General features: G+C 38.0%; 1 protein-coding gene across 2 annotated transcripts in view; it reads left to right on the top strand.

Annotated features, from left to right (window-relative positions):
- ARL15 (ARF like GTPase 15) overlaps nt 1–11,949 on the top strand; it is a 419,563-nt gene extending 407,614 nt beyond the window's left edge. For both annotated transcript variants that reach the window (XM_081233731.1, XM_081233730.1), the window contains exon 5: nt 9,234–11,949. In XM_081233731.1, coding sequence (XP_081089857.1) covers nt 9,234–9,386 — 153 coding nt within the window. In that variant the 3' untranslated portion in view covers nt 9,387–11,949. The remainder of the gene's footprint in view (nt 1–9,233) is intronic.
- The last annotated feature ends 708 nt before the right edge of the window (nt 11,950–12,657 follow it).

Genomic DNA, 12,657 nt, shown 5'->3' with positions numbered 1-12,657 from the left:
AGAAAATAACCTTTAAAAAATGATGTCGATCATAAAAAAATAGATCCTTGCATCATAGGCAGTCTTTTTTTAAACCTTAAAAATAATAAGGTTATTATGTAAGCACATGTAAGCATATGATTTATGTTGGTCAAACTTAAACGTCTTTCTTTAAAATTATACATTGGCATACAGAAAGAGAAAGCAATCATGGACAAGTCAAGTGTGACAGTGGGTCATTTTTATTGTAGTAATTGAGGGGAGGGGGTAAAATGTGAACTTCAGATTAATATAAGAAAACAAAATAAACAATGTTATCCTAAAGAAAAAAGTTCAAGGCAGAACATTAAGTCTTCATCTTCTCCTCTCTTGTATTGCACTCTTTGGCTTTAGAAACATAAAACTCTGGGTAATGAAAATCTATGTTCCTGTGGCAAACATAGTCACTTACTATACTTGAGTATCATTGGAATGCCAAACTTGTTTTTTAAATGATATTATAAAGGTAGAGTGGTGTGGAATCATTTGGATACCAGTAGGGTGAATATGGCAGAATTAGGTACCCACTTAGGTTACAGATGTGAAAATCTCAGGTTACCCAGCCGTATTTGCCAGCTTAACACCAATAGGCTCCTTCATCTGGTGGCCACCCTGTAATTGAAGCTTCCATTTCCTTCTCATGTTTAATATTCATCAGGAGCAACTTCTGAAATATAACTACCTTTGGACATCTTTATTATCTTCCAAGTGTGCCTATGTCATAGACTATATTTTCAGTTGCCTAGTAACCAACCTGATGAGTGGCTAAAATCCTTCCTGTGCTTTTGTGACTAATCCGTATTGCAAAATATCACAAGTTGTGATATTTTGTGATTATTTACATCTAACGTTGTTTTCAAATTAGCTATCAATATGCTACTAGTATGAATTCCGTGAATTTTTAAGTAAACCATTCAGAGGAAGTAGTGTTAGTAATATGCACTTACTGTGTTAGTCTTTATTTTAATAGTATTGGATTTCTTGCCACTAGTCCTCTTCCCAGTTATTAGCAATACTTAAAATGCTGTCCTTTTAGATTCGAGGTTATAAAATGTGACAAAGGTACAAATTCCTTCATGTACCAGATTTGCATTTGACATGCTGTCCACTCTTGATGGGAGGCATCATTGATCATATACCAGACTGTTTCGTAAGCCAAGGCTTCCCCATTTTTGCACTTAGTGGCGCGATCTGAAACCTGTCTTTGTGGCAGAATCAAGGAGACTAGCGTCTAGGATTTTAAACTCTTTAGAGCAGCCACCTCCTCCTTCTAGCTATAGATTTAAACATGTTCCCCACCTGCCAGCTCTTCTCTCCCCCTGCTGGCCCACAGCTCCCTCGGTCCACTGACTGGCAGCCCCTCTCTCAGCGCGGCAAGGCTGGTCCTTGGTGCTGGTCGTTGCACAAGCAATTTCATATTCTTTCTTTTTTTTTTGACTCATCAATTCTTCATTAAATTTTTTTTAATTTTTTAAATTAATTTAATTTAATTTTTTATACAGCAGGTCTTTATTAGTCATCAATTTTATACGCATCAGTGTATACATGTCAAACTCAATCGCACAATTCATCACACCACGACCCCCTCCCCCCTGTGAATTTCCCCCCTTGGAGTCCATACGTTTGTTCTCTACATCTGTGTCTCATTTCTGCCTTGCAAACTGGTTCATCTGTACCATTTTTCTAGGATCCACATATATGCGTTAATATATGATATTTGTTTTTCACTTTCTGACTTACTTCACTCTGTATGACAGTCTCTAGATCCATCCACGTCTCTACAAATGACCCAGTTTTGTTCCTTTTTATGGCTGAGTAATATTCCATTGTATATATGTACCACATCTTCTTTATCCATTCGTCTGTTGATGGGCATTTAGGTTGCTTCCATGACCTGGCTATTGTAAGTAGTGCTGCAGTGAACATTGGGGTGCCTGTGTTTTTTTTTTGTGTGTGTGTGTGGTACATGGGCCTCTCACTGTTGTGGCCTCTCCCGTTGCGGAGCACAGGCTCCAGACGCGCAGGCTCAGCGGCCATGGCTCACGGGCCTAGCCACTCCGTGGCATGTGGGATCTTCCCAGACAGGGGCACGAACCTGTGTCCCCTGCATCAGCAGGTGGACTCTCAACCACTGCGCCACCAGGGAAGCCCCATGTTTCTTTTTGAATTATGGTTTTGTCTGGGTATATGCCCAGTAGTGGGATTGCTGGATCATATGTTAATTCTATCTTTAGCTTTTTAAGGAACCTCCATACTGTTCTCCATAGTGGCTGTATCAATTTACATTCCCGTCAACAATGCAAGAGGGTTCCCTTTTCTCCACACCCTCTCCAGCATTTGTTGTTTGTAGATTTTCTGATGATGCCTATTTTAACTGGTGTGAGGTGATACCTCATTGTAGTTTTGATTTACATTTCTCTAATAATTAGTGATGTTGAGCAGCTTTTCATGTGCTTCTTAGCCATTGGTATGTCTTCTTTGGAGAAATGTCTATTTAGGTCTTCTACCCATTTTTGCACTGGGTTGTCTTTTTTTTAATATTGAGCTGCATGAGCTGTTTATATATTTTGGAGGTTAATCCTTTGTCCGTTGATTCGTTTACAAATATTTTCTCCCATTCTGAGGGTTGTCTTTTCATCTTGTTTATGGTTTCCTTTGCTGTGCAAAAGCTTTGAATATTCATTAGGTCCCATTTGTTTATTTTTGTTTTAATTTCCATTACTTTAGGAGGTGGATCAAAAAAACATCTTGCTGTGATTTATGTCAAAGAGTGTTCTTCCTATGTTTTCCTCTAAGAGTTTTATAGTGTCCGGTCTTACATTTACGTCTCTAATCCATTATGAGTTTATTTTTGTGTATGGTGTTAGGGAGTGTTCTAATTTCATTCTTTTACATGTAGCTGTCCAGTTTTCCCAGCACCACTTATTGAAGAGACTGTCTTTTCTCCATTGTATATCTTTTCCTCCTTTGTCATAAATTAGTTGACCATACATGCATGAGTTTATCTCTGGGCTTTCTATCTTGTTCCATTGATCTATGTTTCTGTTTTTGTGCCAGTACCATATTGTCTTGATTACTGTAGCTTTGTCATATAGTCTGAAGTTAGGGAGTCTGATTCCTGCAGCTCTGTTTCTTTCCCTCAAGACTGCTTTGGCTATTCGGGGTCTTTTGTGTCTCGATACAAATTTTAAAATTTTTTGTTCTAGTTCCATAAAACATGCCATTGGTAATTTGATAGGGATTGCATTGAAGCTGTAGATTGCTTTGGGTAGTATAGTCATTTTTACAATATTGATTCTTCCAATCCAAGAACATGGTATACCTCTCCATCTGTTGGTATCATCTTTAATTTCTTTGATCAGTGTCTTATAGTTTTCTACATACAGGGTTTTTGTCTCCCTAGGTAGGTTTATTCCTAGGTATTTTATTCTTTTTGGTGGAATGGTAAATGGGAGTGTTTCCTTAATCTCTCCTTCAGATTTTTCATCGTTAGTGTATAGGAATGCAAGAGCTTTCTGTACATTAATTTTGTATCCTGCAACTTTACCAAATTCATTGATTAGCTCTAGTAGTTTTCTGGTGGCGTCTTTAGGATTCTCTATGTATAGTATCATGTCATCTGCAAACAGTGACAGCTTTACTTCTTCTTTTCCAGTTTGTATTCCTTTTATTTCTTTTTCTCCTCTGATTGCCATGGCTAGGACTGGCAAAACTATGTTGAATAATAGTGGTGAGAGTGGACATCCTTGTCTTGTTCCTGATCTTAGAGGAAATGCTTTCAGTTTTTCACCACTGAGAATGATGTTGGCTGTGGGTTTGTCATATATAGCCTTTATTATGTTGAGGTAGGTCCCCTCTATGCCCGCTTTCTGGAGAGTTTTTATCATAAATGGGTGTTGAATTTTGTCAGAAGCTATTTCTGCATCTATTGAAATGATCATATGGTTATTATTCTTCAGTTTGTTAATATGGTTTATCACGTTGATTGATTTACGTATATTGAAGAATCCTTGCATCCCTGGGATAATCCCACTTGATCGTGGTGTATGATCCTTTTAATGTGTTGTTGGATTCTGTTTGCTAGTATTTAGTTCAGGATTTTTGCATCTATATTCATCAGTGATTTTGGTCTGTAATTTTCTTCTTTTGTAGTATCTGTGTCTGGTTTTGCTATCAGGGTGATGTTGGCCTCATAGAATGAGTTTGGGAGTGTTCCTTCCTCCACAATTTTTTGGAAGTTTGAGAAGGATAGGTGTTAGCTCTTCTCTAAATGTTTGATAGAATTCACCTGTCTAGCCATCTGGGCCTGGACTTTTGTTTGTTGGAAGATTTTTAATCACAGTTTCAATTCATTACTTGTTATTAGTCTGTTCATATTTTCTATTTCTTCCTAGTTCAGTCTTGAAAGGTTATACCTGTCTAAGAATTTGTCCATTTCTTCCAGGTTGTCCATTTTATTGGCATAGAGTTGCTTGTAGTTGTCTCTTAGGATGCTTTGTATTTCTGCAGTGTCTGTTGTAACTTTTGCTTTTTCATTTCTAATTTTATTGATTTGAGTCCTCTTCCTCTTTTTCTTGATGAGTCTGCCTAATGGTTTATCAATTTAGTTTATCTTCTCAAAGAACCAGCTTTTAGTTTTATTGATCTTTGCTGTTGTTTTCTTTGTTTCTATTTCATTTATTTGTGCTCTGATCTTTATGGTTTCTTTCCTTCTGCTAACTTTGGACTTTCTTTGTTCTTCTATCTTTAGTTCCTTTAAGTGTAAGATTAGATTGTTTGTTTGAGATTTTTCTTGTTTCTTGAGGTAGGCTTCTATAGCCAGAAACTTCCCTCTTAGAACTGCTTTTGTTGCATCCCATAGGTTTTGGATCATAGTGTTTTCATTGTCATTTGTCTATAGGTATTTTTTTATTTCCTCTTTGATTTCTTCAGTGATCTCTTGGTTATTTACTAATGTATTGTTTAGCCTCCATGTGTTTGTGTTTTTTACGTTTTTTTCCCTGTAATACATTTCAAATCTCATAGCGTTGTGGTCAGAAAAGATGCTTGATATGATTTCAGTTTTCTTAAATTTACTGTGGCTTGATTTATGACCCAAGATGTGATCTATCCTGGAGAATGTTCCGTGCGCACTTGAGAATAAAGTGTAATCTGCTGTTTTTGGATGGAATGCCCTATAAATATCAATTAAATCTATCTGGTCTATTGTGTCATTTAAAGCGTCTGTTTCCTTATTTATTTTCATTTTGGATGATCTGTCCATTGGTGTAAGTAAGGTGTTAAAGTCCCCCACTATTATTGTGTTAGTGTCAATTTCCCCTTTTATAGCTGTTAGCAGTTGCCTTATGTATTGAGGTGCTCCTAGTTGGGTGCATATATATTTATAATTGTTATATCTTCTTCTTGGATTGATCCCTTGATCATTATGTAGTGTCCTTCCTTGTCTCTTGTAACATTCTTTATTTTAAAGTCTATTTTATCTGATATGAGTGTTGCTACTCCAGCTTTCTTTTGATTTCCATTTGCATGTAATATCTTTTTCCATCCCCTCACTTTCAGTGTGTATGTGTCCCTAGGTCTGAAGTGGGTCTCTTGTAGACAGCATATATCTGGGTCTGGTTTTTGTATCCATTCATCAAGCCTGTGTCTTTTGGTTGGAGCATTTAATCCATTCACATTTAAGGTAATTATCGATATGTATGTTCCTAGGACCATTTTCTCAATTGTTTTGGGTTTGTTTTTGTAGGTCCTTTTCTTCTCTTGTGTTTCCCACTTAGAGAAGTTCCTTTAACATTTGTTGTAGAGCTGGTTTGGTGGTTCTGAATTCTCTTAGCTTTTGCTTTTCTGTAAAGCTTTTGATTTCTCCATCAAATCTGAATGAGATCCTTGCATGGTAGAGTAATCTTTTTGGTAGGTTCTTCCCTTTCATCACTTTAAGTATATCATGCCACTCCCTTCTGGCTTGTAGAGTTTCTGCTGAGAAATCAGCTTTTAACCTCATGGGAGTTCCCTTGTATGTTATTTGTCATTTTTTCCTTGCTGCTTTCAATAATTTCTTTGTCTTTAATTTTTGCCAGTTTGATTACTGTTTGTCTCAGCATGTTTCTCTTTGGGTTTATCCTGTATGGGACTCTCTGCGCTTCCAGGACTTGGGTGGCTTTTTCCTTTCCCATGTTAGGGAAGTTTTCACCTATAATCTCTTCAAATATTTTCTCGTGTCCTTTCTCTCTCTCTTCTCCCTCTGGGACCCCTATAATGCGAATGTTGTTGCATTTAATGTCCCAGAGGTCTCTTAGGCTGTCTTCATTTCTTTTCATTCTTTTCTTTTATTCTGTTCCGCAGCAATGAATTCCACCATTCTGTCTTCCAGGTCACTTATCCGTTCTTCTGCCTCAGTTATTGTGCTATTGATTTCTTCTAGTGTAGTTTTCATTTCAGTTATTGTATTATTCATCTCTGTTTGTTTGTTCTTTAATTCTTTTAGGTCTTTGTTAAACATTTCTTGCATTTTCTTGATCTTTGCCTCCATTCTTTTTCCAAGGTCCTGGGTCATCTTCACTATCATTATTCTGAATTCTTTTTCTGGAAGGTTGCCTATCTCCACTTCATTTAGTTGTTTTTCTAGGGTTTTATCTTGTTCCTTCATCTGGTACATAGCCCTCTGCCTTTTCATCTTGTCTATCTTTCTGTGAATGTGGTTTTTGTTCCACAGGCTTCAGGATTGTAGTTCTTCTTGCTTCTGCTATCTGCCCTCTGGTGGATGAGGCTATCTAAGAGGCTTGTGTAGGTTTCCTGATGGGAGGGACTGGTGGTGAGTAGAGCTGACTGTTGCTCTGGTGGGCAGAGCTCAGTAAAACTTTAATCTGCTTGACTACTGGTGGGTTTGGCTGGGTTCCCTCCCTGTTGGTTGTTTGGCCTGAGGCAACCCAACACTGGACCCTACCTGGGCTCTTTGGTGGGGCTAATGCTGGACTCTGGGAGGGCTCACGCCAAGGAGTACTTCCCAGAACTTCTGCTGCCAGTGTCCTTGTCCCCATGGTGAGCCACAGCCACTGCCTGCCTCTGCAGGAGACCCTGCAACACTAGCAGGTAGGTCTGTTTCAGTCTCCCCTGGGGTCACTGCTCCTTCCCCTGGGTCCTGAGGTGCACACAACTTTGTGTGTGCCCTCCAAGAGTGAAGTCTCTGTTCCCCCCAGTCTTCTCAAAGTCCTGCAATCAAATCCCCCTAGGCTTCAAAGTCTGATTCTCTAGGAATTCCTCCTCCTGTTTCCGGACCCCCAGGTTGGGAACCTGACATGGGGCTCAGAACCTTCAGCCCAGTGGGTGGACTTCTGTGGTATAAGTGTTCTCCAGTCTGCAAGTCACCCACCCAGCAGTTACGGGATTTGATTTTACTGTGATCGGGCCCCTCCTACCATCTCATTGTGGCTTCTCCTTTTGTCTTTGGATGTGGGGTGTCTTTTTTGGTGAGTTCCAGTGTCTTCCTGTTGATGATTGTCCAGCAGCTAGTTGTGATTCTGGTGTTCTCACAAGAGGGAGTGAGAGCATGTCCTTCTACTCCACCATCTTGGTTCCTAATCTCATATTCTTTTTGAAGTAAGTCATTTTCAGAGCCCTGAAGAAAAGAAACTAAAAGAATGGAGTCTACATGTTCCATGAGGGGGAATCCTCTTAACAACATGATTTTTAAAATACATTGGCCAAAAATTGTCCTGAAATTGTGGACCCATTTTCTGGTCTGTAGGTGAGCTTTCCATTACTCTTCAGCATCAGAATTAATGAGAGTCCTTCCATTCTCAAGGGCTTCTTTTGTTTTTCAGGAGTGGTATTTATTATGAATTTTCAGACATCTTTAGGAGTACTTCTGGGACACACTTGAACTGTAAAATGTTAGCATATTTGTGGTTCCTAAATTACCATAAAAACTTAGTGTTATTTATATCTTCTTACTCACATAAAAAATGTACACACATATTAATACCACTTTGAATGGTGTATCTCTGCTGTTAACAGTAGTCTGGTGCTTGTGATGAGAAAAGCAAAATGAAACCACATTTGGAAGTGGCATCAGATTGGGATACCTTTTTTTTCTGGGTCAGGTATTGACTAAGGTAAGGCCTAGGGATTCTCCGTGGCACATGAGATTTAACACAGTTCATTGACCAAGAATATCTTTGAACAATGCCTCTTCTGATGTTGCCACTCACTGTATTTGATGTTATGTAAACCCTTCTGGGATATAAATACAGTGTCCTTTTCTTGTGTGATGTAGTGTGTGTGTGTGTGTGTGTGTGTGTGTGTATGTTTGTAGCTTCATGAACTTTGTACTTTATCATACCCTTTGAGAGAAAATCAATACTTCTGAAAGCCATAATAATTTGATATTTATTCACAGTCAGGAGTTGGTAATCCTGGATGTTATTAGTCAGTATCCTAGCCTCGTACACAGTAAGAGTGACTTGTGACCCGTTATTAATCAAACATATTTTTCAAATAGCAAGTGCTCCACCTTACATACCAGTTATAAGGTCTTGATTTTCCCCTCCCTGAAAATTCAGGACTGGCAGAAAAAAAAAAGCTAGGAGGCTTTATGTATGTACGTATATTTATATAAGTTTATATATGCAGATACATACACTCGGTTTCTATCCTCTTTCTTATAAAACCACCTTCCCATGTCTCAGAAATACATGCCAGAGACATGTATTTAAATGAGAGAGAGAAAGGGTTATTTAAATTATTTTTGTTGTTGTTGTGTGTGTATTTGATGGTCAAAATAATTGTCCTGTGTAATCGATAGTGTACATATTATCGGCTGTCACCAATTTAATAAATTAACAAGGTAATGTAGTGAAAGCTACTCTGCTAGAGTTATTTTGATTGAATTGCAACTTTTTGGTGTCTGCAGTGTGTTTTTGCCCTGTGCCATAGTACATATAATTCTTTCTTAGACTTCGTCAGACCTCCCATGCCGTTAAGTGAATGGATGGAATGGTAGCTTGCAAGGGGGTCATTCACCCCTAAAAAAAACACTCCTGGGTCACAACATATAACCCACATTATAACCACAGCTGTGGATGGGATTCTAGCAAGTCCTGGCCATCATGGTTCATATAACTTCTTAAAATCCCTCTACTTCATTACTCACAAAATTTCGGTATGAGAAAGATTCTGATATGATTAATAACATATTTCTCTCCCCCTCCCCAATTAAGGTCAAAAAATATTTTGAACTTGAACCACTTGCACGTGGAAAACGCTGGATTCTGCAGCCCTGCTCACTGGATGACATGGATGCACTGAAAGACAGCTTCTCTCAGCTGATAAATTTGTTAGAAGAAAAAGACCATGAAGCTGTAAGAATGTGAAATTTGGCGAAGAAAATGGTTCCCACAAGGCCTTGAACCTATCATGTTAGTTTCTCCATTTAATTTTATTTTGGTATCAAGACTTTAATGGCTTCAGTATCTGTTTTCTTCCAGTTATCTCAGACTCTCATCTCTCTATTAAAGTGAATGTTCTGTAAATCAGGTGAATTATCATCAGCATTACCGTCAAGTATACACTACTGAGAGAGAATTTATTCTCTGTTTACCACTAATTATCTTCACCGCATGTCTCTTCCTTCTGTTGTTCTAAGCGTCTCTTCTCTAGTGTGTGCTAAAATGGATGGAATTCGTGGCTCACAGAAATCAAATCCTTATGGAGGACTCAGGGAGACCGAGAACCTCGGCTCATTTACCCTGGGTTTGGGGTGGAGTACTGTGTGACTAGGGCTCCCCCATAATATGTGTATCATTTTCAAGATCTCTTGGGGGTTTTACTTTATCTTATTTTTAAGTTTTCTGTATATTGGCCTTACAGCGTATGGGAGAAAACTGAGCACCAAAAACTTCAATTAATCACCTTATCAGAAAGGAGTATCCTGCCATAGTAAAACTGACTTGGAAGAACTTAGACAAGTTGCCTACTCTTTTTTTTTTTTAATTACATCTGAAGTCTCCCTCAATCCCCTCTTTTAAGAGCAAACACATTGTTTCTGTTTTCAAGAAGAGTTAGAGGAGATTTAGGCACAATGCATGCATCACTGATTAATGGACTTATTCCATTAAGTCCTCAAATATTTTTTAATGGAAAAATTACCCAATGTAAAGTCGAGCTGCAGTGTAACATGTTTCTAAAAATCTTTTTCTAAAAATCTTATGTCTGATTGAAATAGAGAAAATAATTTTTAAAATAAGAGATAAAAAAATTTTTAAACAGCCAAATGAAGTATAGTTTATACTGGCTAGGGCTTAAGCTGACATGGATTTGACAAAGATAATAAAGGCAGAATCATATGTGTATTCATTCAGTAAGTGCTAATGTAGTTTAATGGAGTCTGTTAATGTCCCATCCAGTAATCAAAGGTCTATCAGTATTTCTCTTATAAACCTCTATTTTCAGGGGTTTCAGTATGCCCTTAAAAATGTGCTGGGGCTGCAGCAAATAAATAATTTTAGGGCCTAGATACAGTCTTTGGAACTAATTTTTTTCATTTAGTTTAAATGATAAAATTATACAGATAAATGTACAGGTTTACTGAGTTTTGGCACCTTTGACCTTTTCTAAATCAGGAATAATCTATGGATATTGAGGTTAATGGATGAAATACTCTTTGGCACATTTTGTAGATTTGGGGCCACTTAAAATACCAAGTGACCAAATGATAGAAGACTTCTCCCTTCACCTGAGCAATAAAAACATGTTTGCAATTTTTAGGTAGCACCAACTGATTCCCAAATACCACACTCACGCTGTGTTATAGGGTGATGTAATACCTTGTAATTCTCCAGAAGGTATATGTCATTCAAATTTTCCTTTTGTGATTTGATCTTGTAGGTGGATTTTAATGAAATCATTACCTTTGAAGCATCGAACACTTCTTTTAAGCTTTTTTTTAATGAAGTGGATCAAAAAAGATTCATATTCAAATTTTATCTACGGCATCCTTGAGTATTATCAACCTTATATAATCCATGCGCAGCACAAAACTTTTATTCCGATGACCACTTACAAAAGTCCTGCTTTTATTTCGTCCTGTTGTGCTCATCTGCTATGAAACATAAATGATTATTAGGCATTGCTTTCTCAGCAAGTTCATTAAATGTAGAATGTTATCTTTTTAAGATACCGTGGCTGAGTGCTCCTAAGCCATCTGTTAAATGACTTCCCGTTGTCTGCGTGTGTGTTCATGTGTGCTCCAGGGATGGGCTTCTTCTCAGACCCACGACTGTCTGCAGTGTCTCAGCCGTCAGAATGAAAACATTATCAATCAGTACCCAACAACAGCTGTTTTTGACAAGTTTCTGTCTGACGCCTAATGCTTTACAACTGTCAATAAGGCTCCTTCTTTGTCTAGCAGTTCAGAGCTCGCAGTCTTGCTGCTTCCGTGCGGCATCCTGTCCTTGTAACCCTAGAATTTGCCGTGTTTGGGAAATCCACGTAGGGGGAAGGGAGAGGGCTTGGACGGACATGGGTGGGTGGGTGGTGGGTGAACGTGTCTGTCGTATTCCTGCTTGCAAAATGCCACAGGTGTCTTAGTTTGCATATTCAAATATTATATAGGAAAAACAGTCTGTTATGTATTTCTTCACTTAGCTTCTCATTATATTTATGGAAGTTATCAGTTTTTGTACCTTCTTAGCTCAAGCAGTTGCCTTTTTGTAATGGCAATTAATTTATATGACAGAACTTTGTATCTCCTATAGTTTACAGTATCAGTTGCTAATTAACTGCCATATTGCCCTGTCTTTCTATTAAAAAATTCTGTATCTATACGTAGAGGTTAACAGATTCATGTGGACACTTGCCAGGCAAGAAGAACTCGTATTGTCCGTGATTTATATATGATTTCCACTATCTTCAAATGAAAATAAACGCTGAGTAGAATTGATGTTTTCAGACTGACTCCTTCCAGCTTTAGCATTTGGGAGTCCCAGATTTCTGTTTACATTTGTGTTGCCTGTTTAAGTCTTCAAAATAAGTTCTGCTGCTCTTGGGTCAAAACAAATGATTAATTCGCATTTCCTTTGAAGCCATTGTGAAAACCTTAAGAGACAAAAAAAAAAAAAGAAGAAGAAAAGCGCAAGTGTCTTTTCCAGTTGGTTTGTCTTCAGCAGCAATTTGCTTTCATTGGAGCTATTCCTTCAGAATGGGTGAGCAGAGTCGAGATGTTAATGTCAAGTGTCATCCTTCAATCAAAGCATCATTTTATAATATTTGCTGTAAAAGCAACTTTCTAAGAGTGGCTGTTTGGTGCAATGAACTATGTCCTTCAATGGGGATTGTTGCCCTCAGGAAATAAGTAAATATTTTTAAGTGACTCAGGAGGAAATGCTGTGTACAATATTTACAGGCCCATCCTTAAGGATGAGAGTATTCCATAAAAGAGAAAGAAAAATTAAAAGATAGATGGGCGAAGAAGAGAAAGAAAGAGAGGGGAAAAATACATAATAGAAGGATGAAAAATACAAATCCCAGCTCTTGTTCGGTCCAAATGCAACATTATCCTGACACATTATTTAACTACACGGAAAGCTTGCAACCTGCATTCCTCGTTTTGTTTCCAAGGTAGGCAATTAGCAGTTATCACATTCC

This window comes from Mesoplodon bidens (assembly GCF_964165515.1).
Source record: "Mesoplodon bidens genome assembly, chromosome: 4".
Taxonomy (NCBI): Eukaryota; Metazoa; Chordata; class Mammalia; order Artiodactyla; family Ziphiidae; genus Mesoplodon; species Mesoplodon bidens.
Note: the sequence above shows the minus strand (reverse complement) of the source record. Positions and strands in the feature narration are given on the sequence as shown.